We start from the raw sequence: 25,346 nt of genomic DNA on the forward strand, positions 1-25,346 counted from the left end.
CTGAAGGTTTCTCCAATGAAGGGAGTCATGAGATTTGGAAAGAAGGGCAAGTTGGCGCCTTGGTATATTGGACCTTTTGAAGTTACTGATAAAGTTGGAGCAGTTGCCTACCGGTTGGAGCTACCACCCAACCTTTCTCATGTTCATCCTGTGTTTCACATCTCCATGCTCAGGAAATACATTCCTGATCCCTCTCATGTGCTACAGCTGGATGTAATAGAACTAAAAAAAACTTGACGTCTGAGGAGCAACCTGTAGCCATAGTGGACTACCAAGTGAGGCAGCTAAGATCAAAACAAATCCCTATGGTTAAGGTTTTGTGGAGGAGCCAGTCAGTGGAAGAGTGCACCTGGGAGTCAGAACGGGACATGCGTAGCAAGTACCCTTATCTGTTCAATGTGTAATCCTGTACTTTATTCTGCCTTGTATAAAAATTTGAGGACGAATTTTCTATAAGGGGGGAAGAATGTAACACCCCTAATTTTTAAATTTATTATTTTTGGGTAATTATTGATATTTTATTTTATTTGAATTTTAGGAAATTAATTGAAATTTTTTAAATTTTAGAAATTGGGTCCGATTTTCTAAAAATAAAAACTTTGATGATTTTTAAAAATTAATTTAAAAACCACGTGGTAAAACTAAAAATATATTTGGAGTCTACGAATTTTTCTGAGTTTTTTGAAATTTTTTCAGAATTTTTGGACTTCGTTTTCAATCCCAAGGCAGAATAAAAAAATTCAAAATTTTGTATCCTGAATCGAACTGACCGAATCAAACCAGACCGGATCGGACCGGCTCCTTTTCTTCTTCTTCTCCTTTTCCTGCGCGCGTTCTCCTTCCTCTCTCTCTCCCATTTTCTCTCTCCTCCCACCTCCCCTTGCCGGCCAACAGCCTCCCCAGCCACCCCAGCCACGGCGCCTCCCACCACCTACCACGGCCACGCTTGAACGCAAGAACGCCACGCCGCCTTCCCGACTGAAATTCGGCCGATCCGGCTACCAATTGGGCCGGGTCTTGTGTCTAAACCCATCTACTCGTCGAGAGCTTTCTGTAGACACCAAGAACACCGAAATCCATCGAGCGATTTGTCCAATTTTTGCCCGGGAAGTTTTAGCCCATTTTGACTTTTGGGCTAGATTTCTCGCAAACCGTGAACCCCACGAGAAAACTGAGAGTACCAGAGCGCTCCACTCGTCGAGAGCTTCGCGGCAATATAAATTTCAAATTTTTCCGACACCATTTTTCGGTGGGTCTCACGGAACTTCGTAGTGTTTTTTCGAGCATTAAATGAGCTTAGAAAATTCCGTAAAATTTATGTACTAACCCCCGTATTGTGGGCTTCGTGTAGGTATCTTCAATTTGCGAAAATTCGACAGTTGTCCGGGTCTGTGAATTTCCAGCCAGATAGACTGGCTACCGAAAAAGTCTCCGAATTGGATCGAGGTTTTGGCTTCCCCACCATTGTCAGACGTCCCGAGAGCGTCCCCGAAGTCGGAATCGGCATAGGTAAACCCGAACCTTACTTTTTCTTAATTTTCTAGTACTTAAATGGGATTAAAAATTCATAAAATATTCGTGGTAGCTCATAAAATTTTGATTCTTTTTGTAATAGCCTAATAATATTGCTAAGGACTGCGGGGCAAAGTTTTAGAATTTTTAGAGCTTATTTGGGCAGTTTTTGCAAAAATGATCAATTATAAGGACTAAACTGTAAATTTATATATTGTGATTGATGACTGTTTCGATGGGCCCAGGAAGGGCTGTGTGATATGATTGAGTTGTGGGTGTATGGTTGGTGAATATAGAAGTGCGTTTTGAGCCCTTTTGCAGGTTGGGTAGGTCCTAGGTATAGGGGAAACTCTGCCGGATTTTCAGCACGACTTAGGACGTATTTGGTTTTTTCTTGGTTTGTATTGAGTCAATTATATTAAATAATTGTAATGTAACTGTCAGGTGAGCCGGGACAGTTTTCTTCCTACGCCCAACCGCCACAGTGATCGCTGTCAAGTCTGCGAGTAAAATATTAATTTTAATTGTAATTTTGATATTATTATATGTTTAAGCATATCCATGTATCACTTATATGTATGTATCTATGTATTTAAACTCTAGGCACATTTTATGTTGCATGCATAACTGTTAAAGTGCCATGGATGTTGTTATGGTAGTTTGGAGCAGTGTGCGTGCGTTGGTGTGCGTGTGATGTGGTGTTGACTATAGATAGGACGGGTAGACACGGCTTGAGATCTTCACTGGGGCCCGGTCCTTCGGGGTAGACACGGCTTGAGTTCTTCGCAGGGACCCCAATTTGGTTATTAAGTGGAAGTCCGAGCTGAGTTCTTCGCTGGCACAGGTTGGATTTAAGAGAGCTGTATAGGGGATCAGCTCTCATATATTATGATTGATATTACTGAGTGTGTGAGTGCTCCAAATTACCTTTTTGTTGTTATGATGTGAAAATATTGTTGATGTTGTATTTCACTCTACAGGGTGCATTAGTTTTAGATAGTTATAGAGATTATGGTTGAAATTGATATTTTATTCTCTGAGTCGAACGCTCACTCCTGTTCAATATTTTTCCAGGCCATAGGAGGATATTTTTGAGGTTAACCTGCTTTTCTCCCTCGCAGGTCGATTATTTATTTTTGTATAAACCTGTTAACTTTTAGAATTTTCGCATGTGTTAGAAATAATTATTTAAATTGGGTATGTAATATATATTGTTATTTTAGAACTGTAAACTTATTATTTTATGCATGTCGATGGACTGGATGAGGGAGTTGAGCTCCCATTTATTTTTATGTTGTATGAGTATGTGGAGGGTGAGTTGAGCTCCCCAATTGATTATATAATGTGTTTACAGGTCGGGTAAGTCAAAAACTCCTCGTTGAAAGGTCCATTTTATAGCCGGACTCTGTCCGGTTGAATTCTTGAAATTGGGCCCAAATGGGCCTTAAAGTTGGGTTAAGGAATAGGTAGGCTTACTATGGGCCTCGGGGGCTTTAGGCTGGCACAGGTCCTAGTGCCGGTCCGGCCCATTGATTGGGTCGTGACAATTCAGGTTTTGCATATTAGGTATCTATTGTCTGAAATTGTTTATATAAATAATTAATTAAATATATTATATATATTTTTAAATAATATTTATAAATTTTTATATATTATATTTTAAATAAATAGAACTTAAATATTATATAGAATTGTTAAAGTTTTAAAATATAAATTATTAATAAAAATATTTTTATGTAAATTATTAATTAAAATATATAAAATTAAATAGGTTCAAATTTCTTTAGAAAATAATAATCGAGTTTGAAATTGATTCAACTTTAAATAATTTTTATAAATACTAGATTCGTTGCCAACCCTAATGCTTCTAGAAATATCAAATTTCTATTGATACATGGAAAAAATTTGAAAATTAATAAGATATTCTTTATATAATAAAAAACAATTAAAGAAAATATTCTCTATACAAGTGAAAATTAATTTACTAATAAATCAAAGAAAGCAAACAAGCTAAAATAGTTCAGATATTTCTTAATAAAATGGGTGAAAATAAATTTATTAATTAGGAAAGGAAAGAACATTAGTTAAGAATAATTGAGGAATTTTTTTATTAAAATGAGTGATAATTATTTATTAATTAAAAAGGAAAGAAAATAAGCTAAAAATTAGTTGGACAATTTCTTATTAAAATGGATGAAAATTAATTTATTAATTAAAAAAAATCAACTGAAAAATAATTAAGTAATTTCCTACAAATTTGAGTGAAAATTTTTTTATTAATTGTTGTGCAAAAAAATAAATAAATATGAAATTTCTTAATTTAATATTATTTTGCTAGATCAAGATATTTTTACAACATGCCATGTGACAAGATTAATACATATAGACTAGTAAATCGTTCTATTTTATTTTATCTATTCCTACCACTCAAGCCTTTAACTTTGCCACAAGTTAACACGTCTGCAAAACTTATACCAATTAATTTCTCTATCTTCAAGCAATTGTAAGTTTGTTAGCCCTTTGGCAATTCTCCTCAAGCTCAACGAGCAACGCCAACCTCACGCACTACTGATGAGACCCGTCATAGGCTGTTGTGGAATTGAAATCAGATTCAAATTGATCAAATCCGTATTTAATTCGAATTATGAATGAATTAGATTGAAATTGAATCAGAACTGTTTAGTTTAATTTTAAGTTCAATTATTTAATTTTTAAATAAAAAACTTTTAAAAATTTAAACAAGATAAAATCAAAATTTTTTGATAATTTTGAGAGAGAGTTTTAATTTCAGACCAGTTCGAACCAAAACTGACCAGTGGCCGAGGTCTACTACTAATCCCCACTAGTCATTACTTACCTCACGCTCTTGAACTACCCACCGATGCCTTCCTCTTTTTTCCGTCACAGGCACCACTGAAGTAAGGATGTGACTAAAATATACCTTCCAATTTATACACAAAGGACATGTATATATAATATACCCTCCAATTTATACACAAAGTATATATAATATACCAGTCATGTTACTTAACCCTTAACCTGCATCTGGAAGTTTAGGGTACCCTAACATCATAATTCATGCTAGGCCAGATAGTCTAATTTTTTCACATCTTGTGATGCCAGCGTCCCTCGAAACAATGCAATGTCTTATAGAGGTCTAGCAAGAACTAAGTACATCAATTTTTTTTTTCACAAAAATGCACAATTCAACTGATTTCATATATAAATGACTGATATAAATCAGGCTATTATGACCGCTATACAGATGCATCAACAACCCAGCGCTTAATCGATAGAACAACATAATAGAGCGAGTAGGATAAAGATGCTAGCCTAATAAATACACTGGGCAAAGTTTTTTTCATGATTCAGATCCCCCAGTGGACATTTCAACCATTGTGCAGGACATCCAACACCTGAGTTCTCACCTAGATCTAGTTGCTTTTCTCCACGTTAAGCGTTCCTGTAACAAAGCTGCACACTCAGTGGCGCAGAAAGCTCTTCATGATGTTTCTTTTGTGCTAAATCCTGTATACTAGCGTCAGTTTGTATTGGGCAATTTGCCCCGATGATAATTTCGTTTAATGGAAAACTCTATCTTCAGACCAAATAAATAAATAAATAAATAAATAAATAAAGGGCAAAGTAAAGGAGATTTACTTTTAACACTTGTCATTTTTTTTTCCCTAAACTCTGGTCTCGCCAATTCTCTTTAACTTGGTCATCAGAGGATCCCTGCTTGTGCTTCGTCACGCCCCAAAAGTCTCCGACATCGTCTTTCTTGTTTTGCATGTCCCCTCTAAGACCAGATCGTGGGACCTCTCCTTATCTCCTTATCTGTGGAACCAGATTTTGGCTCCATTTATCATATAATATTATTTACAAACATTCAGTTACAGTTGTTGACTATCTTCTTGAATGAGCTTGGCTTGAACTCCTTCCACTAACACCTGATAACTGTTTTAGATTTGTAAGAGCATCCTGAGCATGCCTCTTTGTGTTTGCATTACCATGCTTAAAGGCTTCCACCAAAGCCCTAACAAGAGACTGATTAAGGGAATGCCGATGGGAGCATCCTTCCACCCTCAATATTCTATCTATTATCCAAATTGCCTTCTCTTGGAGATCTCCAGGTCGAACTTCTGTGAAAAGAACAATCACAGCATCAACAACCCCTTGTTGTTCAAGCTCCTCAACAGCTCTTTTACAGCTATTTGAAGTATCTGGCACAAGAGTTGAAAGTGTTTCAACGGCAGCAATTTGAACATTAGTATCCTTGTCAGTTAGAAGATCAACCAGGGGTTTGATACAATTGCTCTTTAGCAAGCATAACTGACTACTTTCATCACATGGAACACTGTGTAATGGACAAGTGGAAGGTTTAGGAGGACCACTCCCACACATGAAGATCCAAGAAGCACAAAATCCGCGGCGAGGTGGTGGTTCTGATTTATCAGAAACAAGTAACCTGCCAGCTTCTGATAAGTTTTTCAATCCAAGAGCAGCTAGTTGTTTTGCTTTTGGTTTTGAAGGAAAACCAAGCTGCTCACAGAAAATGGCCATAAGATGATACTCTCTGACCATACCAAGAGTTTGCTGATCAAGGTTCTTCGTGAAGTGGAGTAAGAGACCGAGAATCCCTTCAATCATGCTTGGTGCTGGCCTTGATATTCTCCCATTGGCACTCCGGTGCAAGTTTTTGAGAGAAAAAACTGCCCATCTTACAAAACTAGCTCCTAGGAGTGCTTTCACTTCATCCTCGGGGAGGGGAAGGTTAGCTAGTATGCATGCAGCATCAGATCTCTCACCATCAGTAGATGTGTCATCCATCAGTTTTTCTTTCAACAAAGGAAGCTTATTACATGGTTTTAGCTCATGTAATAAATCTTGACCAAATCTCCCTGAGAGTAATCTCGTAATCCTAAAAGCATTAATTCGGAGTTCAACCTCAGGATGCTCAAGAAATGGTATAATGGTTTTGATGCCATCACCAAACTTTATATGAGTTGTAACTGACTCTGCAAAAATGAGAATTTTTCTTAGATAAGTATCATATCACTTGGGTTAATATTTAGCAAGATTTATTGGAATGGAAGATATCAAGAATGTAATTGAATGAGAAAATTAATTGCTGCTGTATTCCTATATTTGATAGCAAAATGAAAATTAATGTGATGCAATGACATTCTTTTTTATTCAGTGTGGGCAAAAACAAGGGGTGGTAGCAGCAAGGAGGATGGTGTTTGTAAGGGTTATAGCATTGGTAGAAGTTCAAATAAATGATAAAGCAATCAAGATTACGCACTACATTATGCAATCATCATTACTTTAACTATTGTAGTGCAAAAGCATAGGTAATTTTCATTGATTTATTATTTATTTGAACTTCTACCATATATATATATATTCTTTTTTGAGCAACAAAACAAACTAATGAGATATGTAATGTAATGGTGGTTATTACATTAAAACTTTGATCATGTCCTACTAAAATGGCTTAATTTATAATTTTCTGAGTTATGCATACTACTGTAGGAATCCAAACCTTAAAATAGAAGTAACATATTTTTTGAATTCATCAGTCACTATTTAATACCTACCATATGAAATTGCTGAACCCATTTAAGGTTGAAGTTGTAAATATGAAAATTTGAACCAAAAACCAGGCAAGAGAAAAACAGAATGTAATAAAGGAAGACCTAAACCATGCACTTTCAAGTCTCCTCCACACCCCCTTCCTATATTTCTAGCATTAAAAGTGTGCAGTAGCCTTCCAACATTATCAGCCACAGATTATCTGCTTTCATTTCCACTAAAGCAAATGGCTCATAACATATAAAAGGAAAACAAAGTTACAGCTTGTACAAAATTGTCCCCCAGAATTCAGTTCCAGCATTCTCTTGAATGAACTCATGTAATCATGGTGATTGACAGGATAGAATTAAGAAGAAATTACCTGCAGCTTGAGGAGAAGATGCAATTCCACAAAGTATGCGGAGCACAGAAGCTTGACAATGAGGGGAGACAACAGATAAAATCCCTAAAAGACTGAAGATGATAGATTCTGACTGCATTGAGTGCCCTTTGTTGTCAGCAGATGCTAATTCCCAGTGCCCAGGATTTGATACTATGTTAGCTATTGTTGAAGCAGCCAATTCCTTAAATTCTAGTGAATCATTCTGATTTTCAAAAAGAATGTCTGTAAGAGCTGGAAGTACAGAAGACTCAACAAGAATGGTTGCATTATCATCCAAACTTGACAGGTTATACAACGCTTGCAAACTAGGTGCCCTTCCTTCAGGCTTAGACAGTAATTCAACTAGTATTTTAGCACTTTGCTGTGCTATCTGTTCTTTACTGCCATTTGTTAAGGTCATCCTTCCCACAATAGATGCCATCTCTATTTTAACATCATCAGAACCTATTCACAAGAGAATTCCATATTCCAATGTAAGTTACAATGATAAAACTCAACCATTGACCATGCATAATCAATAGAATAAGGTGGATCTACTTGGAGTCATTTATTTCATCCCTGGTAATTCCTGTCTCTATGTGAAAGCACACTTCCATAATTTAATTTTGCCCTCTATTTGCCTCTTCTCCATGATTAGAACAGATTCTTAAAAATAGTTGAGACAGAAACTAGTACAAGACATTACCTTCACATAGCCGAGTAAGCAAAGGTTCAAATCTTCCAGCTGCTGCCAAAGGCTGAATATTATCCTCCTGTCTCTCCATCCTCTTCAACACCTCTTCTGCAAGCTTTGACAATGCAGGATGCTCCAGGTTTCCTGCCATGCTTGACAGAAGAACTAATGCGCCCTTTTCTGATGCAATTTTAATACAATAAGCTTCATCACTGGTGAACTCAAGTAATAACTTCACAGCATACTCCCTCTCTTTCTCGGAACTCCCAATTAGACCATGTATTGCCAATCTAGTGATACCCTCTTCAAGCATAATTTTCTACAAATGGTTAACAAATTTCCATCAGCAAGTACGATGGAAGCAATGTCATATGCAAGTATGATCTTCTAGATACAACTATATATCTAAAAGTAATAGAAATCAATAGAATACATACAATTTCATACACAGAATAAAAATGTAAGGGTGCACTTATTTAAAGAAAAAAAAAGTTGTTAATTTTCATCACCATTTTGCAGATTATTTGTTCACAGAGCACAGGGGTGTTTACCGCTTGAAACAGTAAAACTTGCTCTTGAACTTAAATTCGGAAGTAGTTTTCCAATGCCTATTCAAAATTAGAAAACAGACACTTTATTTCTACAAACAGAGCTCATTTTTTAATTGTTAATAGTTGACAACCTTTCAGGAAACTGGAATGTCGTGAGTAACCATGCAGGTAATATTTCAAAGGATTTAACAATTTTTCTTTGAAGAAATCATGCTTGCCTTTAGAACTTTTTCATCTATAATGAAATTTAGCACTTATCTCTATAGCATATCTCTTTATGAATGGTATGAATTTACAAATCAAGTTAAAAACTTCTCAAGCATATTTCCAGGATATATAGGATTTCAATAATTTAGAATGGATGACATGTACTGCTGAGCAGCTCATGCTAGTAAAACTGACCTTACTCTCTTCATCGTTGATCATGCTGAGCAAAGTCAAAAGAGATTTGGCTCTCAAAAGCGTGCCAATACTCTTGGAAGAATTCCTAAGCAACTGAACAATAAGCACCACCACACCAGCATTCCTAATTCTATATCTATTGGAAGGATGCTCCTCCGAAATCTTGTAAATATTATCTAATGCTCGTTCAATGCAATCCACCTGGACAGGCTCCTTACTGAGATCCTCCACTGCAGATTTAACATGAACCTCAACAATTCTATTAGTCCACTCCTCAATAGCCCCTGCCAACCCAATATTGGGCTTCACCTCCAAGGACTTCAAAACCTGCCCAGTGACTGGACAAGTTGGCTGTCGACCGTCCTCTATGCAGCGGTGGAACCAATAGTTGATGGCTTTCCTCTCGTAAGTCTGAGAAGACTCCAAAACCACAGGCTCCTTCATAACTTCCTTAGTCAAAGGACAAAGAAAATTCTTAAGCGGAGAAATGTGCACATCCTCTTCATTAGGAAGGTCCAAATTGAAGGTAGCAATGCCAGGGTCACTGGACCAATTCTCCAGAATTCTCTCCAAGGAAAACAGAATTCTCCTTTCTGATACAGAATTGGAGAGTGCCAGATCGCTTTTTAACAGCCTCACTTGCTCTGCTAGTTGTGCATTATTTTCAGAATCAATGCCTAAAGCTCGAGCAAAATCCATTACAATAGCGCTTTGCACAGCCTTGGTTGTTTGCCTCCCTTGCGCTTCTTTTTCCAATAAACGATGCACTCGCTCCTCATTCTCTGTCACCTAAGCTTGAAGCAGTTATCTTTTTGTACTAAAAAAGAAATTTATCTATACATATGAAAATCAAGAGCGCTTACTCTGAAGTGAGCTTGTTTCATATCTCGAGAGAGATCGGCGGTTTTCTTGCGGAGATCAGAGACGTCGTCAGGGAGAGAGGATTCTATTAGTGCCAGCCATGCGCCAATTGCAGAGGTGCGGTCCTGAAGAGAGGCACACAGCGAGTGGCAGTTGATCAAGACGAAGATCTTGCACCTCTTCCTGTAAAGCGACACAGTTTCCGCAGCCTGGGAGAGATCGACGGAGATGCCTTTAAGTGCGGTCTGTACTGACGCAGGAAGGTCCTGAGGCGACGGCGAGGACGACCGAATAAGCTGGTTGAGTAGGAGCTGGAGACGGCGAGCGTAGCCGGAGAATTGGCGAGAGTTTTCGAAGGAATCGGGGACGGTGGAGGAGCAGAGGTCGGAGAGGGAGAGGTGGATGGAGTCAATCGCCGCCGATATAGGTGGTGATGACATCATGTAGCGGCGATGGAGAAAATGTGGTATCGGATAATAAGCATATGTGGGTATGAATTTGAAGAACAACAGTTGATTAGCAGTAGGAAGTAGTAAATGAGAGGAAGAAATGTATAAATTGGAATTTGTAATTAGAAGAATGGAATCCGTTGATTGGCTTATGCTCTGACCATTCAAATTTTGGAAAGAGTCAAACATTGACTTTGGCTTCTACTTCTAACGCGATGACGGCCCCGCCAACGCCAAGTTTAGATCCGAACAGCTTTTAGTTTTAAACCGGGAACCTTTTCATGGTCCCGCGTAAAATTCCCGTGGTCCTTTTTTTTTCCTTTTTTTTTTTTTACAAAATAAATATTTTTAATGACTTCTTTATGTAATTTTAAAATAGTTAATTAATTAATAATTTATAGAAAAAAAGTTTATCAAAGTTAGAGTCTATTTAATAAGAATTATAATGGAGAAAAGTATTTCTCTTTAAATTTATTAATTTGAAAATAATTATTTTTAAATAATTTTTTAAAAAAGAGTTTTTTTTAGGGGCTTAAGATTGAGAAAGCACTAGCAGCCACAAGAAAAAAAAAAAAAAAAGGGCACTAGTAGCCAAACGAAGAGATGCTGACTAATGACTATACCGGATTTGACGATTTTTATATATTCCAATTAATTAAAAAACGAGACCTCGGCTGCTCGGGAGTTGGTTCCTTGCAGTTGCGCCTCTCTCTCTCTCTCTCTCTCTCTCTCTCTCTCTCTCTCTTTAGGGGCAATGGATCGTGTCCATCTTCTATTGCTAGGATTACCTCTCTTCCTCTTGTGCACTGATCTCATCAACCTCTTTACTCCGCCTCCTAAACCTTTTCCTCACCACCACCACCACCATCACCACCATAAACCTACTCCACCACCGGTTTCCCATGAAACCCTAGAAACTCCGGCGCAGGTAGAAACTATGTCAATTTCTTTTTCTTTCTTTAAATCCATTCCAAAGCATTCTTTATTCTAATTTTTCTACATATATATTGCAGGATCAAGTTGTTGGAGGCATTGGTCTCGGCAATACGGTAAAGATCGACTTTTGCTCTTCCTGTTCTTACAGGTATTCTCCAGTCGTCTCTATTTTTTCTTATAAGATTTGTTTGAAGATCTCAACTTTGTAAATTGGTATATATGCATATGTATTAGAGTCGACTGAATGGATTTCGGCGAGCCGTGTTTTAATTTAAAACGTTTTCCGGTGATTTTATGAAAAATTTTCCTTCCAGTTTATTGTTTTGATTGAATAAATATAATTCTGAATGGTGAATGCTCTTAATTGGTGCCTGCATACTATCATTATGCATTAAGTGAGTTTGTAGCTCAGGTTTAATTGAGCTATTAATGGTTGCATTGCAATCCTAAGTTTAAGGGCAGAATGCAGGGAAGTATTAACATTCTTGATTAGGACCAAAATATGAGCTCTCACTTGTTAAAATACTGTATTGTTTTGCTTGCTGTCTGCAGGGGGACTGCGGTGACAATGAAAAAGATGTTGGAAACCCAGTTTCCTGGAATTGATGTTTTGTTGGCAAATTATCCCCCGTCACTACCCAAGCGCCTGTTGGCCAAGTTGGTGCCGGTAGTTCAGATAGGAGTTATTGCAATTGTGATGGCTGGTGAGCAGATTTTTCCAATGCTGGGCCTCATGGCACCACCTCCTTGGTATTATTCTTTGCGTGCAAATAAATTTGGGACAATGGCATCTACTTGGCTACTTGGTAACGCACTGCAATCCTTCCTCCAAAGCTCTGGAGCTTTTGAAGTTTACTGCAATGATGAATTGGTTGGTGACTTAAACGTTGGCATTCATCTTTTTAGTTTTTGTTTTAATTGTGTGTCTTTAATGTTGCATCATCTGAAACTTTATAAGTTTGATCATTTGGCAGCACAAATGTGCTGTTGTTCTCCTTGCAAGCTATTGCATATTTGCATTCTCAATCTTAATGATCTTATTGCCCATTGCAATTGTTATTTATAATCCACAGGTTTGCAATCAACTGAGCATTTGAAATCTTGTTTTAGTTCATGATGCCTCAGTTTGAAACTTGATCTGTATTTGATTGAAACAAATATATCAAATAATTTGCATCTCAATATCTTTATATATAATTTATTTGTTTTATCCATTGTAGGTTTTCTCTAAACTGAAGGAGGGGAGATTTCCTGGAGAGATTGAATTAAAAGATCTTGTTGGCAAAAGGTTGGCTAATTCTGGATTTGCAGATATGCTGATGCAGTAAGTATATGGAGGCTTGAGACTGTCGTTATGACAGTTGCGATTCAGGCTGCTCTACACTGGGTAGAATGTCTGGGGCAGGGTTGCTTTTGGTGCATGTAAATTTGAACTTGCATGTGTCTGTCACCTATATGAACATTGTTGAGAACTGAATTGCGGGTTTCAGCCTCAATGCAGCTATCCATCTAAATTACATGTATGGCACTGTGAATTTGAGAATTCATGGCGTCTTGTGTATTCAAATAAGATAAAATGAATTAAAATACGGATAATTTTAATCGAAATATGGAGGTATATTTTTAAGAATGTAATTGAAACTTGGAATTATTAGAGAATACATTTATTATTCTATAGTCATAATTGACCAAATTTATTATGTGTAATCTCTCCAATTTATAAGGAAACATGACATTATTTATGAAATACAGAATAGGTTAATAATTATCAGAGGAAGAAAATAGCTGGCTGAATAGTTAGCCTTTCTTGCCGGTCATAATTGCCTCCTGATGGGGCATAATTGCCTCCTGATGGGGCATAATGCCTGTGATTTGCTGTCGGCTCATTGTAATAATTAAGCGTCACTTTCAGAGATCTTCCTCCAATTCTTGCAAATGCCATCTCATCCTCTGTAATGATACATCTTAATTTTCCAGATTGATTTTTATTTTCATATAAATTAAAAAATATAATTAATATAGTTAAAATAATAAATTTTATGGTCTTATCTTAATATACCTTTCAATCATATTATTTTATTTAAAAAATAAATTGTTTATATTATTAAATTATTCTTGAAATTAATAAATTTTATTTTTTAAAATATACATTAAATAGAGATTTATCATTAAGTTAATAAATAAATTATTTTAAAAGGAAAAGTAGTTATAATTTGAGATAGATAAAAATAAAAGAAAATAAACTTGTTTTTATGAGAGTATTAATTAATTGAATATTTTTTTAATAAATATATTACTCATCGGAAAGAAAATTAAACAAAGGTTAGGTTTTGTCAACTCAGGCTCATTAACTTTTGAGAAAAAAAAATATTTGCTTTCAATTGAATATATATCCCTTATTTTTTAGAAAATTATATGTACCTTTTCCTATATATAAAGATATGGATTCATAACTCTGCCTAAATAGTTTGCGTTTAGCCGGTCCCAAGTCTGGATAAAGGAGGAGGGTTGCGGTTGGTGACAACCAGCGTAAAAATTTTGTCACACCTTATGATATGGATTTAAATGATATAAACGTTGAGGCGTTTTCTACTTACGATGTGCTACATCGGAATCCGGGTGTAGTGAGAAATATGCAAGGGTGTAGGGCGTTCACCGAAAGCGACGCCCTATACCGGCGCTCGGGTGTGGTGTTAAGTGAGCAAGGGTTCCCACATCATGGAATGGTGTGGGTAAAGAAGTTAGTTCATAGGACAGATAGTAGAACAGATAGTGAAACAGAACACAAGATAGACATATAAAACGATAAAAGATATCATAGAAGGAGACCAATTAGGAAGAAACGGGATAGGAGGAGGATCAGGGTTAGTACTTGAAATGTTGGATCACTTACAAGAAAATTAATGGAGCTTGTGGATACCTTGGAAAGGAGAAGGGTGAATATTGCTTGCATTCAGGAGACTAAATGGGTAGGAGAGAAAAGCAAGAAAGTGGGTAATTTATGGTACAAATTGTGGTTTACCGGAAAGGAGAGAAATAAGAATGGAGTGGGCATAATCATAGATAAGACATTGAAAGACGCTGTAATAGCTGTGAAAAGAGTAGGAGATAGAATTGTACTAGTAAAGCTAGTACTAGAAGGAGAAACAATAAATATAGTTAGTGCTTATGCCTCACAAATAGGACTAGATAGTGAGAGTAAACAAAAGTTTTGGGAATATATGGATGATTTAATGCAAAGCATACCGAATGAAGAGAATGTTTTCATTGGTGAAGATTTGAATGGACATGTAGGAAGTGATAGGCAAGATTATGAGAATGTTCATGGAGGTTTTGGTTTTGGCTGTCGAAATGAGGAGGGAAAAAGCATCCTGGATTTTGCTATGGCATACGACCTAATACTAGCAAATACCTACTTTATAAAAAGAGAGTCACATTTAGTGACTTTCAAAAGCGGGCAACATAGAAGCCAAATCGATTTTCTCTTAACCAGGAAAACAAATAGAGCTCTATGCAATGATTGCAAGGTCATTCAAGGAGAGGCTTTAACAAGTCAACATCGGTTAGTGGTCTTGGATGTCAAGTTTAGGAACAATTTAAGTAAGGTCAGAAGAAATAGTGTAGCTCGAATAAAGTGGTAGGAGTTCAAAGGAGTAAAGCAAGTGAAGTTCAAAATGAGCTTCTCGAGTCCGAAATATGGAAGCTGGATATGGAGGCCAATGATATGTGGATACAGATGGCATCAAATATTACAGAAGTAGCTAGAAAAGTACTTTGAGAGTCTAAAGGACATGGACCACCCTCAAAAGAGAGATGGTAGTGGAATGAGAAAGTACAAAAGGCAGTGAAGAGAAAAAGAAAATGGTATAAGAAATTACTTAAATGTGATAATAATGAAGCATATGAACAATACAAGATAGCAAAAAAAGAGGCAAAAAAGACAGTTAGTCAAGTAAGAGCACAAGCCTTTGAAAAGTTATATGAGAAACTTGGAACTAATGAAGGAAAGAAAGATATTTATAGATTAGCAAGGAGGAGAGAAAGGAAATGTCAAGATCTCAATCAAGTTATGTGCATTAAGGATAAAGAAGGAAAAATGTTAATGAAAGATGAGGACATTAAAGAAAGATGGAGAAATTATTTTAATGATCTCTTTAATAATAGTCAAAATGGTAATAGCGTGAATATAGACTATAGAATAATAGAAAAGAATGTGAATTATACATGAAGGATTAGATCTTTAGAAGTAAATGAAACATTTAAGAGAATGAAAGTGGGTAAAGTCTGTGGACCCGATGAAATACCAATTGAAGTATGGAAGTGTTTGGGAGATATGGGAGTGGCATGGTTAACTAAATTATTTAATAAGATTCTAAACTAAAAGAAAATACCTGATGAATGGAGAAGGAGTATTTTAGTACCTATTTTTAAAAATAAGGGAGACATACAGAGTTGCTCGAACTATAAGGGAATTAAACTCATGAGCCATACTATGAAGTTGTGGGAGAGAGTTGTGGAGCATCGACTACGTCATGATACTACTATCTCTCTCAATCAATTTGGCTTCATGCCCGATCGTTCAACTATGGAAGCGATATTTCTCATTAGAAACTTGATGGAAAAATATAGATATGTGAAGAAAGATCTATACATGGTTTTTATTAATTTGGAGAAGGCTTATGATAGTGTTCCAAGAGATATCTTATGGAGTGTGTTATAACAAAAGAGGGTATCTATTAGGTACATACAAGTGTTGAAAGATATGTATGAAATCAACTACTATTGTGCGCACAGTGAAAGGGGACACAAGAGATTTTTCGATCTCAATTGGATTATACTAAGGATCAACTATAAGCCCATACCTTTTTACACTAGTTTTAGATGAATTGATTAATATATACAAGAGAGTATTTCTTGGTGCATGATGTTTGCGGATGATATTATTCTGATAGATGATATGCAAGAAGGAATCAATAGAAAGCTAGAGCTTCGGAGAAGTACTATAGAGTTAAAGAGCTTTAAGTTAAGTAGAACAAAGACAAAATATATGCATTGCAAGTTCAGTGAAAGCCAAACTAATGATAGGGAAGGAGTTAGTTTGGATGGAGTGGTACTATCCCAAAGTAATCACTTTAAATATCTCGGCTCAGTCCTTCAAGTAGATGGGGGATGTAAGGAGGATGTTAGTCATAAGATTAAAGCCGGATGGTTGAAGTGGAGATGTGCCACGAAAGTTTTACGTGATCACAAGATTCCCAATAAGTTGAAAGGAAAATTTTACTGTATAGCCATACGACCGGCTATGTTATATAGTAATGAGTGTTGGGCACTGAAGGAGTCGTATGCGTCTAAGATAAGAGTTGCAGAGATGAGAATATTAAGGTAGATGAGTGGCCATATTAGACTAGATAAAGTCTGTAATGAGAGTATTAGAGAAAAGATAGGAGTGGTGCCAATTGAGAATAAGTTGAGAGAAGGGAGATTGAGGTGGTTTGGTCATATGAAGCGTAGACATACGGAGGCTCTAGTTAGACAGGTAGAGCACATTAAATTAGAGGATATAAAGAAAATAAAGGGTAGACTTAAATTGACTTGGAGGAGAGTAGTACAATATGACTTATAAGCATTACACATTTCTGAAGATTTAACCTAAAATCGTTTAGAGTGGAGAAAACGAATCCATATAGCTTACCCCAAATTTTTGGGATAAAGACTTATTTGAGTTGAATTGTATAAATATGGCTTCATGGAAGACGTAGATATTTTTCAAGATTTTTTTGAGGTTATTATTATTATTATTATTATTATTATTATTATGAAATATGAATGTGATTAAGACAAATTTCATAACTGATGGTAATACAAGAGACAAGCCTCTGAATTCGACTATGAGAACTTATTATGTATAATGAATTATGATGAGGCTCATGTAAAATCTATAATGATCCATGGTCATAATATAATTGTGGAGTGTATTTTAAAATTTTTCTAATTAGACGTGCTACAATGCATGCCTGTAACCTCAATGACCGTTGATTACAACGTAAATAATGGACATCCTATCTTCTCAACGTAAGATCTGGGTGATCAATGTTGTTTTCTATGGCAATTCGAAGCTCTACAATGGTCATCCTATTTAAAGGAAATAAGAAAGGAAGAAAGAAAGAGAGCTGAAATCTAGCATATATTAGCAATGGCAACTGCGTATCATTGGTGTGTGTGTGTATTAGCATATACGCAAATTAAACATTCCATTTCCAAAGCAAAATACAGCATACGTACCTGAGCCGAAAATGTTGTCACGACCGCCACACACCACCGCAAAAACAAGCAACAGACACAAACACAGGCGAATTCCGAGACCCATCTCTCTCTCTCTCTCTCTCTTAAATATTTGATGTTGAAACTTGAAACGAAGGGACTGCCTTCCATTCTTATTTATGGGGCGCTCAATTTTGTTGCAATGCCACATGGCCGATAATCATGACGAGATGAGAGTCGACTTCCGTAGATCGTGGGTGTCAAATTCGCTCTTTTCTTGCGTCCATCATCTCTTTCTTCTGAGTGCAACCATAGCTGTCCAGTTGGGTCAACGGGGTTACTTTCATAGGTGGAAGAAAAAAAAAAAAGAAAGGGCAGCTGTAAACCTCGTTATATGGTTCTAACTAGTAAACTCTTCTTATCTGCAATATATTAATTTTACCAGGTTCAGGGCTTAAGCTGCATGATCCAATTCCGTCTCTCCCAAATCAAAACGGGCCCAATTTATTCAAATCGAGATTCTTTAAAAACCCCCATAGATCAAAGTGCACTGGGATGCCATTTTTTGCTCATGGAAAAACAAGAGCTACTTTCTTTCATTTTGCATCCAACAAGTACTTCCCTGTCAAAATCTCATGCATATAAACGAAGAGATTACAAAAAAGCTGCAAGTTTTAACTACATAATGAAACAAAAATACAACATGCTCCAAAACATCACCCAAAATCCACACGAGACTTTTATGATGATCACTTGTAACATCTTTAGGTACAAAGTACAAACTTCAAATTACTTAGGACAGTTTAGATTGGGTCTCTCCATGGATAGCAACAAAGACAGAAAATAAAAGCAGCATACATGAAACCTAAAGCTCATCATCTTTTCTTAAAACCATATTTCTTACGTTCATAAAACAAATCTGTTTTAGCGCTCCCTAAATTAACAATTTTCGGACACCCATCCCTATCTTTCTCCTGTTGTGTGCACTCTTTGCAATAGTAGGCATCGGATATACCAACCCCTCCACAGATAACACATCGACCTTGGAAGGATCCATAATTGCACTCATCACAAATTCGCACCAGTGTGCAAGGACGCACATAGGAATCACATATCACACATTTCCCATCATCTTTCTCACAAAGTCTTCCAATGGCAATTCCTGGTTGCTTCCGGCACATAATCAAATCAGGATGATGCTTGGCCATAATTCGAGGTCCTAGTTTCTACTGTATAACTATAACCTGCAAATATAGCCATGTAACCAATTAATATTAAAACTTTCTAAATCACAATACTGCAATATATATATATATATATTGCAGTAATGTGAAAGAATTGTGTATCCAAAAGGCAAAAGCTGAACAGAAATTAAAAGCAAACAGCATCTTTAGCAGAATTGCAATGCTTGGGGGAGACAATATACCATCACCTAAAATGATAAAATCAAACAAACAAAAACTCCAATGTCAAACCCAACATCTCCGGAAAGCAGACTGAATTGTTATCCAATCATGTCCCTAATTAACCTGTTAAAATTTTACAAGTTCCTTTCACAGCTATAAGACTCATGGAAGAGGCCCAGTTTCTAAGATCAAGTTTAAAGGATGATCTAAGATCTAATAGGTCTAGTCCTACATCAAGGAAATGTACAATGGTCTTTTTTGCACGATACAATTCCTCCAAAATCACATTATCATTTTCTGGCAGGAATTGTCAGTCAAGTTTACGTAAACCAAATAGAAAAATACATGCATAGGCATGAAAATACACACAAGCAAAGAATTGAATCTTCGAAAAATACTTCTAAATCTCTAATACAGTTAAATAAAGGAAATTTTAAGCTGTTTAGAGTCCTAGTTAGACCACCAGCAAAGCATTAGCAAGGACAGTACTGTACTAGAAAATCTTGAGAAGGAAATAGAAAATTCAACAGCAGATAAGTATTTAGTATTATCAGTCTTATGCAGCACAGGAACCAAAAAACAAGAAAAAAGGAGGTGGTAAAAAAAGAGAGGATAAGGCTGCAATTTGCAAATGCATCATGAGTAAATTTGATAAAATTGTCCATGACAAGGAAATCCATTACGATCCTATGGAAAAAATAGTTTAGCTAGGATAAAGAGGCAAAAGCCAAACTACATTGTTACACACATAACAAGTTCAAGCTTCCAATTAATGGTTGGCTACCAATTTAAGCTACCTCCACAAAAAAAGTTACAGTGAAGACGACGAAAACTAAAAACGATACACTAACTTACAAAAGAAAAAAATAATATACCTTAATTAGAGCGTCCAATCATTTTTATCATACCATATACTTTAACTATTGTAACTTTTATTTCACCTTTTCAGATTTCATCTTGTTTAACCATTAAACTGCCAATGTGTCACTGCCATGGAAAATAATGTATTTTCCCTTCCCAGTTTGTTGATGTGGCTCTAAGTTAAAATATACTCTCTTTTTCCCTCAAAAATACACAAATGCATTTTTTCCAAAGTAAAACTCAGCAAAGCGATGTGATTTATACTTTATATTTGCAGATTTTGAGCAGAAATCTATGAAAAAATTATTTTATTGTCGCATTATACAACTATAAAGAAACGCAGCAGGTGATAAACTGGATAATTCCTATAATCAAAACTCGAATTTCTTTAAAACACAAGGTGAATTAAGCAATTATGTAACACAAATCCAGAAATCCCAACAAGAAAACTGAATCTGAACCTTCAAAATTAGTAATGATTTAAAATATAGTTAAGAACCTAAAAACAAAAGGCCAAATAAACATAAAAATCCAGCAAGTCGCATCACTAGTGTATTAATTCAAGCCCAGTTCTTATATTAACAACAACATGCCACTCATCTAACCATCTCCAAATTTAATACAATTATATGCAGAAAACCTCAAAACAACTGGATCACACACCGCATATGGTATATACTAACTATGAAAATAAGCAAACACCATCTGTAATTAGGGCGAAAAGAAACCCTAAAACGACGTAAGAAAAGTAATGATGTTAAAGAAAAGGTGCACGGACATAATTACAGGACGAATAAAAAGGAGAAAAAGGAGTAACCTGAGCCGATCTCCGCACCGTCAGAGGTACAGCAAAATGAAATTGATTTTGTTTTCTACAAACCCCAATCGAAACCGACACCCACACTTAACAGCAGAGGTTTAACTATACATGGGCTCAGGCGTGAATGCGAAAGGAAAATCCAGAGACGTCACTGGGCGGCGGGAAGAGTAGGTACCACTTGGACTTGGTTCTTTCGGATATGGCCCAAATCTATTTCTGCTCAATTGAAAGTTAGTGTAAACTCTATTTGGGCCCTAAGCCCCTAACCTGCTAACCAAAAAATCCATTTTACTTCATTTTATTTTTAATAGTTTGATACCCAAGACACATATACAAGTATTATGTATTTAACAATTAGATTTTACTATAAATTTTATATTTTGAGTATATAATAAACTAGAAAAATCTTTAATTATGTTGATAATTATTTGTCGGTCTTATTAATTGCATCAATGCCGTCTGTTTTATCATGTTATTGTCAAAACTGTTATACAGCAGAAAAATTCTTTGTGTTCAGACAAAAAAAAAAAAGGAAGATAAATTCTTTGTGGTCTCCGCTTTTGTATTGTCCCCAACATTCACTAGCGAATCTTGGCAAGTTTTCCTTGCATACTTCGTCAAAACTGTAATCCTAGCAATAAGCAAGGAGAAGGAATAATGTGGATGACCTTTTACGCTTCAGATCAATTATTTCCAACTACCAATATCACCAGACATATCCCATTTGTCTCTTTTCTTTCTCCAAACTCATCGTTCTTCATCATGAATTTAATTCTATACTTTTTTCTTGCAGCTGCACTGTTTCTGCATATTACATTTTCAACCTTCGTTATTTCCATCAACTTGGATGGGTATCAACCTGAAGAACGAGCTGCATTATTGCAGCTAAGGGATTCCATGACTTCCTCTTTAGACTTGCATTCAAATTGGACAGGACCACCTTGTATAGCAAATTTTAGCAGATGGGCTGGTATTGTTTGTTCTAATTGGCATGTAATTCACATTGTCCTTGAAGGAATCCAGCTTTCAGGTCCTCTCCCACCTGCATTCCTATATAACATTTCTTTATTGACTAAACTCAGCTTCAGAAACAATTCAGTCTCTGGACCACTTCCTAATCTCACCAATCTTGTTCACTTGGAATCTGTGCTCCTTTCATACAACCGATTTACTGGTTCAATTCCTTCTGAGTACATTGAATTGCCAAATCTGGAACGTTTAGAGTTTCAGCAGAACTATTTAGAGGGTCAAATTCCGTCTTTTGATCAGAAAACATTGACAGATTTCAATGTTTCTTACAATTATTTTCAAGGCTCAATTCCCCCAACAGAGACTCTTCGAAGGTTCCCAGAGAGTTCCTACGGTCATAACTTGGATCTTTGTGGTTTTCCATTAAAGCCGTGCCCAGTTCCACCTCCAGCTCCATCACCACCTCCTCCTTCTCCTATGAGACCAGGGAAGGACAAGAAAAAGAAACTTGAAATTTGGATTGTTGTTTTAATTGCGGCACTGGCTGCCCTAGTTCCATTAGTGGTTTTGCTGCTTGTCCTGTGTTGTTACAAGAGGGTGCAAAGAAAAGAAACAGCAAAAGAACCACAAGCAGGTAATAAAGACATTTTTATATATTTCTCTTGAATTTGGTACTTTGAGTTGTTTTAAAAAAATATATAGACACTTGGGATTACAGAATTTTCATTTTCTCTGCTCCAATTACAAATAGGGGGTGGCCCTGCAGGATGGACAGAAAAGAAATTGACACATTCCCAAAGCACAAAGGATCCTGAAAGAAAGGTGGAGCTCGAATTTTTTGAAAGAAAGATAGCCGTGTTTGACTTGGATGATTTGCTAAGGGCATCTGCTGAAGTGTTAGGCAAGGGGAAACATGGTACTACCTACAAAGCAAACTTGGAATCGGGTGATGTTGTTGCCGTTAAGAGAGTTAAAAACATGAACGGCTTGAGCAAGAATGAATTTATCCAGCAGGTGCAGCTTCTGGGAAAGCTGAAGCACGAAAACCTGGTGCAGATTATTTCTTTTTACCACTCCAAAGAGGAAAAGCTGATTATCTATGAATTTGTACCTACTGGCAATCTGTTTGAGCTATTGCATGGTCAGTTGAAGTTGTCTTTTTTGTTTCTTGTCGTCAAAAAAAAATAAACAAACAAATAAAGAAGTCTTATTGATAAATTTGTTTATGTGCGTGTGCTAGGGAATAGAGGGGTTGGAAGAGTTCCTTTGAATTGGGCTGCAAGATTGTCTATAATCAAGGATATAGCAAAGGGCCTGGCATTCCTCCACCGATCGTTACCTTCTCACAAGGTGCCCCATGCTAACCTCAAATCATCTAATGTACTAATCCATCAAGATGGCCAAAGCTACCGCTCCAAGCTCACAGACTATGGCTTCTTGCCGCTGCTACCTTCTCGGAAATTGTCTGAGAGTCTGGCAATTGGCAGGTCACCAGAGTTCTCCCAAAGGAAGAAGCTGACACACAAAACGGATGTATACTGCTTTGGCATTATCCTACTAGAGGTCATTACTGGGAGGATACCGGGCGAGGTTTCGCCCAGAGATGATGAAATAGTTGAGGATCTTTCTGACTGGGTTCGGACGGTTGTTAACAATGATTGGTCTGCTGATATATTAGACGTAGAGATATTGCCAGCAAGAGAAGGCCATGATGAGATGTTGAAGCTTACAGAGATGGCTCTCCAGTGTACAGATGTGACACCAGAGACACGGCCAAAAATGAGCGAAATATTGGGAAGGATAGAAGATATAGAGCAAAAAAATTGAGAAATTATTTTATAATGAAACATTCCATTCCATTACATGATTACTTGCAGACTCAAATTGGGTCAAATTTTTTCTCAAGTGCAAGGAAACTAATGAATCATTTTATCTGTATATCTCTCTGAAAGTCATCAGTAGCAGATCATATTTACGTTTTCCAATGGGATCAAAATGCAAATTTATTTTAAAATTATTATTTTAAAAATAAAGAAAAGTTAAGATAGAAAATTGGATTAAAACGTTCCTAAATGAGATTAGGTTGAAGTTGTTCCTGTAGCCGAACGTATGGTTTATGCTTATCAAAACTCAAAAAGGGTACAAAATACGGGATAAGAGAATATGGAAACCGCTCCAGTTGGAATCAAAAGCCAATATACGTGTCAACCTTAATTCATTAACATATCCCAAGTGTCCACAACATTCCAACTCCTCTTTGGCTAGTTTAGGCTATAACGCCTACACTTCTCATCCATGCAAGAACCCGATCTCTCTCTTCCTTTCCTCTCTCTTTTTCTACTTTTTCTTTACCTAAACAAAGCTCTCACCAACTTCGAAATCCTTCCTTGTAGGGCTTGGTGTGACATACTATAGTAGTCTCAGTGTGTGGGATTCAGGTTAATCAAGAAGAAGAGCCAAGTTTATCTAGCTAACCATGCCTAGAAGATATGCACTTGGGAGGGCAGAAGAGGCCACCAACCCTGACTCCATGAGAGCTGCATTAGCTGAATTCGTCTCCACTCTTATCTTCGTCTTCGCTGGTGAAGGCTCCGTCCTTGCTCTTGGTATATATTTTATTCCATCTCTTTAATTTGAACAGCTCACTTTTTCTCTCTATAATGATAAAGAAAAGGGTCGATTTGCTTCGTGATCTTCCTTTGCAGATAAATTGTATAGGGAAACTGAACCTCCGGCTTCAGGACTGGTGATGATTGCGCTTGCACATGCATTGGCACTGTTTTCTGCTGTTTCAGCCAGCATCAACATATCAGGTGGTCATGTGAATCCTGCTGTTACCTTTGGAGCTCTCGTTGGAGGAAGGATCTCAGTCCTACGCGCTTTCTATTACTGGGTTGCTCAGCTTCTTGGCGCTATTGTCGCTTCTCTCTTGTTGAGGCTCGTCACTAATGGCATGGTATACAATACATTCAACTCTTGTATATACTTTTGAGGATGTTACATATACCTTTTCAGAATTTACTGGTAATGTAATATTAATTGATTTTTTGCAGAGACCAGTGGGATTCTATGTAGCATCAGGGGTTGGAGAGGTGCATGGCCTTATAATGGAAATGGTAATGACATTTGGACTGGTTTACACCGTGTATGCTACAGCCGTTGATCCCAAAAGGGGAAGCTTGGGAATCATTGCCCCTCTAGCCATCGGGTTCATTGTTGGGGCCAACATTTTAGTTGGGGGTCCTTTCGATGGAGCATCAATGAACCCAGCAAGGGCATTTGGGCCTGCCCTAGTTGGGTGGAGATGGAGGAACCACTGGATCTACTGGCTCGGTCCTTTCGTTGGAGGGGGCTTAGCGGCACTCATATACGAGTACACGGTGATCCCAACAGATCCATTACCACATCATACTCATCATCAACCTTTGGCTCCTGAAGACTACTAGTTTATTAATTTACACGTCCATGTGCTTTTGTGTTGGCCAACTATTGTCTTCTCCTTGGTTGTCTCTATACTTGTGTATCTGTCTGTGAGACCGTCCCTTGAACCTTGTGTGTTGTGCGTCTTATCATGTGCTAGCAACTTTGTGTATGATGGTGCAAATAAAAAGTACGCCTGACTCCGTTTTACTATGTTTGTTTCATATCTATTTTTTCAATTTCCAGAA

At 36.8% G+C, this 25,346-nt stretch overlaps 5 protein-coding genes across 5 annotated transcripts; 3 read left to right on the forward strand and 2 right to left on the reverse strand.

Annotated features, from left to right (window-relative positions):
• Window positions 1–4,670: 4,670 nt before the first annotated feature.
• On the reverse strand, window positions 4,671–10,579 carry LOC110654545 (U-box domain-containing protein 44). The gene is made up of 5 exons (XM_021810568.2): window positions 9,979–10,579; window positions 9,116–9,904; window positions 8,175–8,481; window positions 7,469–7,933; window positions 4,671–6,530 (listed from the first exon to the last, which is right to left on the reverse strand). Exons 1-5 carry the CDS (start codon window positions 10,417–10,419, stop codon window positions 5,419–5,421), a joined length of 3,114 nt encoding a protein of 1,037 aa, XP_021666260.2. The 5' UTR covers window positions 10,420–10,579; the 3' UTR covers window positions 4,671–5,418.
• A 522-nt stretch (window positions 10,580–11,101) lies between these two features.
• On the forward strand, window positions 11,102–12,904 carry LOC110654550 (selT-like protein). The gene is made up of 4 exons (XM_021810574.2): window positions 11,102–11,353; window positions 11,439–11,509; window positions 11,914–12,232; window positions 12,582–12,904. The coding sequence occupies exons 1-4, from the start codon at window positions 11,180–11,182 to the stop codon at window positions 12,687–12,689; spliced, it is 672 nt and encodes a 223-aa protein (XP_021666266.2). The 5' UTR covers window positions 11,102–11,179; the 3' UTR covers window positions 12,690–12,904.
• Window positions 12,905–18,280: 5,376 nt separating this feature from the next.
• On the reverse strand, window positions 18,281–20,897 carry LOC110654551 (PHD finger-like domain-containing protein 5A). The gene is made up of 2 exons (XM_021810575.2): window positions 20,707–20,897; window positions 18,281–18,866 (listed from the first exon to the last, which is right to left on the reverse strand). Exon 2 carries the CDS (start codon window positions 18,828–18,830, stop codon window positions 18,498–18,500), a length of 333 nt encoding a protein of 110 aa, XP_021666267.1. The 5' UTR covers window positions 18,831–18,866; window positions 20,707–20,897; the 3' UTR covers window positions 18,281–18,497.
• Window positions 20,898–21,226: 329 nt separating this feature from the next.
• LOC110654546 (probable inactive receptor kinase At2g26730) lies at window positions 21,227–23,572 on the forward strand. The gene is made up of 3 exons (XM_021810569.2): window positions 21,227–22,312; window positions 22,430–22,819; window positions 22,919–23,572. The coding sequence occupies exons 1-3, from the start codon at window positions 21,367–21,369 to the stop codon at window positions 23,503–23,505; spliced, it is 1,923 nt and encodes a 640-aa protein (XP_021666261.2). The 5' UTR covers window positions 21,227–21,366; the 3' UTR covers window positions 23,506–23,572.
• Window positions 23,573–23,960: 388 nt separating this feature from the next.
• Window positions 23,961–25,308, forward strand: LOC110654549 (probable aquaporin TIP3-2). Its single transcript, XM_021810573.2, has 3 exons — window positions 23,961–24,284; window positions 24,384–24,634; window positions 24,732–25,308. The coding sequence occupies exons 1-3, from the start codon at window positions 24,155–24,157 to the stop codon at window positions 25,122–25,124; spliced, it is 774 nt and encodes a 257-aa protein (XP_021666265.2). The 5' UTR covers window positions 23,961–24,154; the 3' UTR covers window positions 25,125–25,308.
• Window positions 25,309–25,346: the final 38 nt, after the last annotated feature.

This window comes from Hevea brasiliensis, chromosome 9, assembly GCF_030052815.1.
Source record: "Hevea brasiliensis isolate MT/VB/25A 57/8 chromosome 9, ASM3005281v1, whole genome shotgun sequence".
NCBI classification, from domain to species: Eukaryota; Viridiplantae; Streptophyta; class Magnoliopsida; order Malpighiales; family Euphorbiaceae; genus Hevea; species Hevea brasiliensis.

What these genes read in the sequence shown, in the direction of transcription:
- LOC110654545 (XM_021810568.2), bottom strand. Translation starts at nt 10,419, where the DNA reads ATGATGTCATCACCACCTATATCGGCGGCGATTGACTCCATCCACCTC. An exon ending in TCAACGATGAAGAGAGTAAG is followed by an intron (nt 8,482 to 9,115) that starts GTCAGTTTTACT and finishes AACCATTTGTAG; the next exon opens with AAAATTATGCTTGAAGAGGG. An exon ending in ATCTTCTCCTCAAGCTGCAG is followed by an intron (nt 6,531 to 7,468) that starts GTAATTTCTTCT and finishes TCATTTTTGCAG; the next exon opens with AGTCAGTTACAACTCATATA.
- LOC110654550 (XM_021810574.2), top strand. Translation starts at nt 11,180, where the DNA reads ATGGATCGTGTCCATCTTCTATTGCTAGGATTACCTCTCTTCCTCTTG. An exon ending in TGCTCTTCCTGTTCTTACAG is followed by an intron (nt 11,510 to 11,913) that starts GTATTCTCCAGT and finishes TGCTGTCTGCAG; the next exon opens with GGGGACTGCGGTGACAATGA. An exon ending in TTTACTGCAATGATGAATTG is followed by an intron (nt 12,233 to 12,581) that starts GTTGGTGACTTA and finishes TATCCATTGTAG; the next exon opens with GTTTTCTCTAAACTGAAGGA.
- LOC110654551 (XM_021810575.2), bottom strand. Translation starts at nt 18,830, where the DNA reads ATGGCCAAGCATCATCCTGATTTGATTATGTGCCGGAAGCAACCAGGA.
- LOC110654546 (XM_021810569.2), top strand. Translation starts at nt 21,367, where the DNA reads ATGTGGATGACCTTTTACGCTTCAGATCAATTATTTCCAACTACCAAT. An exon ending in AGCAAAAGAACCACAAGCAG is followed by an intron (nt 22,313 to 22,429) that starts GTAATAAAGACA and finishes AATTACAAATAG; the next exon opens with GGGGTGGCCCTGCAGGATGG. An exon ending in TCTGTTTGAGCTATTGCATG is followed by an intron (nt 22,820 to 22,918) that starts GTCAGTTGAAGT and finishes TGCGTGTGCTAG; the next exon opens with GGAATAGAGGGGTTGGAAGA.
- LOC110654549 (XM_021810573.2), top strand. Translation starts at nt 24,155, where the DNA reads ATGCCTAGAAGATATGCACTTGGGAGGGCAGAAGAGGCCACCAACCCT. An exon ending in AGGCTCCGTCCTTGCTCTTG is followed by an intron (nt 24,285 to 24,383) that starts GTATATATTTTA and finishes CTTCCTTTGCAG; the next exon opens with ATAAATTGTATAGGGAAACT. An exon ending in GGCTCGTCACTAATGGCATG is followed by an intron (nt 24,635 to 24,731) that starts GTATACAATACA and finishes GATTTTTTGCAG; the next exon opens with AGACCAGTGGGATTCTATGT.